The sequence below is a fragment of the Aureococcus anophagefferens genome (assembly GCF_000186865.1).
Source record: "Aureococcus anophagefferens unplaced genomic scaffold AURANscaffold_13, whole genome shotgun sequence".
Lineage (NCBI taxonomy): Eukaryota > Pelagophyceae > Pelagomonadales > Pelagomonadaceae > Aureococcus > Aureococcus anophagefferens.
Window position 1 is genome coordinate 212491 of NW_008705573.1, and position 5840 is coordinate 218330.

General features: G+C 71.5%; 2 protein-coding genes across 2 annotated transcripts in view; both read left to right on the forward strand.

The window, feature by feature from the left end:
* Positions 1 to 1299: 1299 nt before the first annotated feature.
* AURANDRAFT_28375 (hypothetical protein) lies at positions 1300 to 2283 on the forward strand (the record flags this gene model as incomplete). Its single annotated transcript, XM_009039906.1, has 1 exon — positions 1300 to 2283. One exon carries the CDS (start codon positions 1300 to 1302, stop codon positions 2281 to 2283), a length of 984 nt encoding a protein of 327 aa, XP_009038154.1.
* Positions 2284 to 3262: 979 nt separating this feature from the next.
* The window catches only part of AURANDRAFT_71863 (hypothetical protein), a gene marked incomplete at both ends in the record, with an annotated part of 4898 nt that continues 2320 nt past the window's right edge, over positions 3263 to 5840 (forward strand). The window contains one exon of the mRNA XM_009039907.1: positions 3263 to 5825. Within this exon, the coding sequence (XP_009038155.1) occupies positions 3336 to 5825 (2490 nt within the window). The remainder of the gene's footprint in view (positions 5826 to 5840) is intronic.

Genomic DNA, 5840 nt, shown 5'->3' on the forward strand with positions numbered 1-5840 from the left:
GCCACAGCATGCGCGCGGCGTGCTTCGCGTTCTGGCTCGTCTTCGGCAAGAACGGCGGGCTCCTGTGCGCGTTCTTCCGCGTGCCTCGCCCGCCGCTGGCCGCCGCGCTGGCCTGGGCGGCGAGCGTCGCCGCGGCGCGCGTCGCGAAAGGAAGGCACTACCCGTCGGACGCGGCCGTCGGCTATTTGCTGGGCATCGCGGTCGGCGGCTGCATGGAGGGCGCGCGCCTGACGCAGCTCCAGCGCGGCGTCGTCAAGGTCGGCGGCGGCGTCGTCGTGACGGGGAGCTGGGGGGCCTTCTTCCTGACGCCGCTGCTTTCTCGCGCGACGGGCGTGCCCGCGGCCGTGCTCTACCCGCTGTATCTGATGTTCTACGTCGCCATGCTCGTCGCGTCCGTGCCGCGGACGACGGAGGGCTGGGACTTCGGCGCCTGTAAATCATACTACCCTTAGAAACCGGCGACGACCCTTAGAACGTCTCGCCGTCGTCCTCGGACGCGAGCACGCGCATGCCCGTCAGCGCAAAGGCCCAGAGGTTCGCGTCGGGCGGCAGCGCGATGGCCGCCGTCGACGGCGCCGCGAGCGCGGCCTCGAGCGCGTCCGCGTCGCTCGCGGCCACGACGGCCGCCGGCGCGGCCGGCGCGTCGGCGGTCTCCGCCGTCAGCGCGCCGTCGTCCTCGACGACGAAGCAGGGTACGCCCGCGCCGATCGTGTCGGCCTTGGAGAACGTCGCCCGCGCGTAGAGCACGGCGTCGACGGCGCGGCCTTTCGGTAGCGCGGCGCCGCCGCGGTCGACGATGCGCCGCACGGCGTAGAACAGCGTGAGCAAGCGCTGCTCCGCGGCGCGCTCGAACTCGTCGCGCAGGTCCAGGAAGAGCAGCGCGCTGTTCTCGTCGCGCGCCTCGAGCTGCGCCCAGGCGTTGGCCGGGATGCTTTGGTGCTTGGTGTGAGAGCGCGTCTTCGACGCCGGTCGCAGGGCGGCGGCCGCGGCCGTCAATAGGATGAAGGCGCGCATCGGTCTCGACTAGGTAGTGCTCGTGCGCGCGGCGGTGCTCGTGCGCGCGGTGGCGCTCTGTGCGAGGCAGCGTTTTTAGGCGACTGCTCTTTGCATGCAAAATCCTTGTGGCAAAAAGAGGCCAGCCTCTGGTGGACGTCTGTGCCGGCAGAAAGCGTCGCACCCATGGGCGTCGTCGCCGCCTTGAGCGTCTGGTTCCTCCTCATGGTCTGGCTCGCGCACATGGCCGCGGGCCAGCGCTTCTCGCCGCAGCGCGTGGCCTTCGTGTGCACCTTCCTCTACGCCATGCACTACGCCACCGCCCTCGAGATCGAAGAGAAACGCTGCGCGCCTTTGCCGCGCGTCGTCATCGGCTGCTGGCAGCTCCTCGAGCGGGACAATTCGCGCGACGCGGCGGTGCGGACGTTAGAAGCCTACGCGGCCGCGGGCTTCACTGCCTTCGACACGGCGGACATCTACGGCCCGTCCGAGTCGATCCTGGGCGCGTTCCGCGAAGCCCACGACGGCCCGCTCACGTTCCACACGAAGTACGTCACGCAGGACAGCTCCAAGGCCAACGCCGTCGCCGTGAACAAGCAGAGCCGGAAGAGTTTGCGGGTGGAGTCGCTGGACCTCGTCCAATTCCACTGGTGGGACTTCTCCGACGGCGCCTACGTCGAAGCAGCGAAGCACCTCGTCGACCTACGCACGAAGGGTTTCATCGGCGAGGTCGCCGCCTGCAACTTCGACGCGACGCACCTCGAGACGCTGCTGGACGCGGGCGTTCCTCTCGTCGCGAACCAGGTGCAGTATTCTCTCCTGGACCGGCGGCCGGAGAACGGCGTCATCGCGCTGGCGACGAAGCGGGGGCTCCAGCTCACGTGCTTCGGCACGGCGGCGGGCGGCTGGCTCTCCGACAAGTACCTCGGCGCGCCGGAGCCGACGCGGTCGGACGTCAGCAAGGGCACGGTGTCGCTCCGCATGTACAAGAGCTCGCTGGACGCCTGGGGGCCCTGGAGCCTCTTCCAGGACCTGCTGAAGACGCTGCGGGCCGTCGGCGACGAGCTCGACGCGTCCATCTCGGCCGTCGCCGTCGCGTGGGTCCTCGACGCGCTCGACCGGTCCTGCGGCGGGTCCGTGATCCTCGGCGTGCGCGACGCGAGCCACCTGGACGACCACGTCCGGGCCCGCGACCTCGCCCTCGACGACATGCACCGCGCGGCGATCCGCGCGGTCCTCGACAAGGGCGCCGCGCCCCGCGGCGACATCTGGTCCCGCGAGCGCGGGTGATTTTGAGCGGCGCGGCGGCTTTGTAACAACAACGTTACTACCGGCTCTCCTTCTTCAGGCGCTCCCGGAGCGTGGCGACGATGGCCTTCTGCGTCCGCTTCCGCAGGATCGCGAGCTTGGGCTCGATGTCGCGCTTCAGGTCCCAGTTCGGGTCCTTGGGCACGACGCTCACGGCCTCCGTGTCCTCGGCGCGGATGCGCGCGAGCTCCGCCTCGAACGCGCTCGGCGCGTCGGGCTTCTTCGCCGCCGGGCCGCCGCCGTCGTCGTCGTCGTCGTCGTCGTCGCCGGGCCGCGCCGCGGCGCCGTCGTCGCCGAGGTCGGGCTTCGGCAGACTCGCCGGCGCCTCGAAGTTGGCGCTCAGCGCCTCGGACTGGGGCAGGTAGTTGCGGAACTTGAGCTTCTTCGCGTCGCCGCCGCCGTCGTCGCCGCCGTCGCGCGACGCGCGGAGCGCCTTGAGCCGCGCCTTGCGGTCCGCGGCCGACTCCGCCATGGACACCTGCGGGATGTGCGCGGTCGTTAGGACGAGCTCGCGCACGGAGGAGAGGGCGCGGCGCGTCAGACATATTCGCCCGCGCCCCGGCGGCGCGCTTTTCAGCGGCCGCCGGGACCTCTCCCCCGCCGTTGACAACTGCGCTAGGGCTATGGTCGAGCCGACGGCAGATAACACGAGGCGGGGTGGGGGCGCGCGCACCACCGCGGGGCGTCGCTCGGATTAGCTTGGCCAGTAAAATCACGGGACGGCGCCGCCGGTGGATAGCCGGCGGACGACCGCGGTCATATGACACGCATGAATGATTGAAGATGGATTTTCGTCATCGCGGTAGCCGCGTGGTGGTGCGTTGGGAAGGGGGTTACGGGACGCGGGCGCGCGCGGACGACGAGCTGCGGCGACAGCGAGCTGCGGCAACGTCGCATCAAGGTCGATAAGGTCGGCCTGGTTCAATTGCCTGGTTGTGGATAATTTCGTGGAGCACCAAGCAATGGGGGATTAGCCAGCTCTGCAGCTGCATCTAGCGGTCGCTGAGCCGCAAAAACGTTTCTCTAAAACAACCATGTCCGGCTGGGACGTCAACACGCCGGTCCTCGTCTCCGACGCGGCCGACGGCTGGACCGCCGCCACGGTCCAAAAGTCGAATGGCATCGGCTCCGACGCCCTGCTCGACGTCAGGCTCGACAAGGACGGCACGCTCGTCGAGCGCAGGGGCGCCGAGGTGGAGATCTTCGACGGCGCCGCGCTCGCGGGCGCCAGCGACATGGCGGCGCTGGAGGCGCTCACCGAGGGCCGCATGCTCGAGTGCCTGCGGCGCCGCTACGCGGCGGACGCCATCTACACGTCCGTCGGCGGCATCGTCATCGCCGCGAACCCCTTCCGCGCCCTGCCGCACCTCTACGACGACGCGGCGGTCGCGCGCTTCCGGGAGGGCGACGACGGCGCGCTCGCGGCGCCGCACCCGTTCGCGATCGGCGAGGCCGCGCTCCGGGGCCTCGTGCGCGACGGCGCGTCGCAGTCCGTGCTCATCTCCGGCGAGTCCGGCGCGGGCAAGACGGAGACGGTCAAGTACGTGCTGCGCTACCTCTCGCGGCGGTCGGCCGCGGAGACGGGCGCGGACGGCGTCGACGGCCGGGTCCTGCGGTCGAACCCCGTGCTCGAGGCCTTCGCGAACGCGAAGACGGCGCGCAACGCGAACTCGAGCCGCTTCGGCAAGTACGTCCACGTCTACGTGGACCCGCTGTCGGGTCTGATCAAGTCCGCGTCGATCTCGCAGTTCCTGCTCGAGAAGGTCCGCGTCGTCGACCGCGTCCCCGACGAGCGCAACTACCACGCCTTCTACCAGTGGGCCCGCGGGGCGCGGCGCACGACGCCGGCGAGCTTCCGGCTGCTCGCGGGGCCCTGCGTCGACGTCGCGGGCGTCGACGACGCCGCGGGCTGGGCCGAGACCGCGGCGGCGCTCGGCGACCTCGGCGCGTCGACGGACGACGTCGCCGGCGCCGCGGGCGCCCTCGGCGGCATCTTAGCGCTCGGCGACGCGATCATCTCGTCCGTCGAGCTCCCGGGCCAGGACGCGGGCTCGGCGTTGGACGTCGCGGGCGCGCCGCTCGGCGTCGCCGCGGACGCCTGGCGGGGCGCGCTCTGCGCCCGCAACGTCGCGGGCGTCGACGTGCCCAACTCGACGGACGCGGCGCGCCAGTGCCTGGCCGCCGTGCTCAAGGCCTGCTACGCGCGGCTCTTCGACTGGGTCGTGTCGCTCGTCAACGACGCGCTCCGGTCCCCGTCGGCGTCCGAGGACCACTTCGTCGGGCTTTTGGACGTCTTCGGCTTCGAGTCCTTCGCGCACAACTCCCTGGAGCAGCTGTTGATCAACTACGCCAACGAGCGGCTGCAGCATCACTTCAACGCCGTCGTCTTCGCGCAGGAGGCGAGGCTCTACGCCGCGGAGGGCGTGCCCGTCGGCGAGACGGCCTTCGTGGACAACGCGGACGTGCTCGCGCTGTTGGACGGGAAGGTGCTCAAGGTGTTGGACGAGGAGTGCGCGCTGCGGACGGGCGGCGACGCGTCGTACCTCGCGAAGCTCGAACGCGCCTGTGCTTCCTGCCCCCCCTTCGAGCCCATGCGCGCCCGCAAGAAGTCGACGGACGCGGAGCGCGCGTTGGTCGGCCGCGCCTTCGGCGTGCGCCACTTCGCCGGGTCCGTCGTCTACGCCGTGGAGGGCTTCGTGAGCAAGAACCGCGACGCCCTACCGGAGGCCGCGGCGCACGCTCTCGCGCGGTCCGACGCCCCGCTCATCGCCAAGCTCTTCGCGGACGGCGACGCGCTCACGTCGAGCGGCGCGCGGAGCTCGCGGTCGCGCAAGGGCCGCGCCTGCGTCGCCAAGACCTTTGGCGCCTCGCTGAAGGCCTTAACGAAGACGATCGACGCGACGGCGCCCCACTTCGTGCGCTGCGTCAAGCCCAACCCCGCGTCGAGGCCCAGGGCCTTCGACGGCGCCTACGCGCTGGAGCAGCTCCGCTACATGGGCGTGCTCCAGATCGTCGAGGCGCGGAAGCGCGGCTACCCGAGAAGGTACGCGCACGGCGCGTTCGACGCGCGGTTCCGGTCGCTCGTCCACGACGACGACGACTGCCGCGTCGTCGGCGACGACCCGGAGCTTTTGGATCCCGAGGGTTTAGCGTTCGCGCTCTGCGCGGAGCTGAAGCTCGAGCCGGCGTCCGTCGTCGTCGGGAGGACCAGGGTCTTCCTGAAGCACGCGGCGGACGCGGCGCTCGAGAAGGCGCGCGACGCGGCGCTGCGGGCGTCGGCGCTCAAGGCGCTCGACGCGGCCGCGGCGTCGAGCGACCCGTGCGTCGTGGAAGACGCGCTGCGCGCGGCGTTGGACCTCCGGCTCGCGGGGCCGGCCGTCGACGCCGCGCGGTCGCGGCTCACGGAGCTGCGCTTCCTCGAGGCGGAGCGCGCCTTCGCGGGCGCCCTCGCCGCCGCGGCGAGGGCCGCGTCGGGCGACGCCGTGTCGCGCGCCGCGGGCGCCGCGGCGCGCGCGCTCGACGCCGTCCGCGTCGTTTAG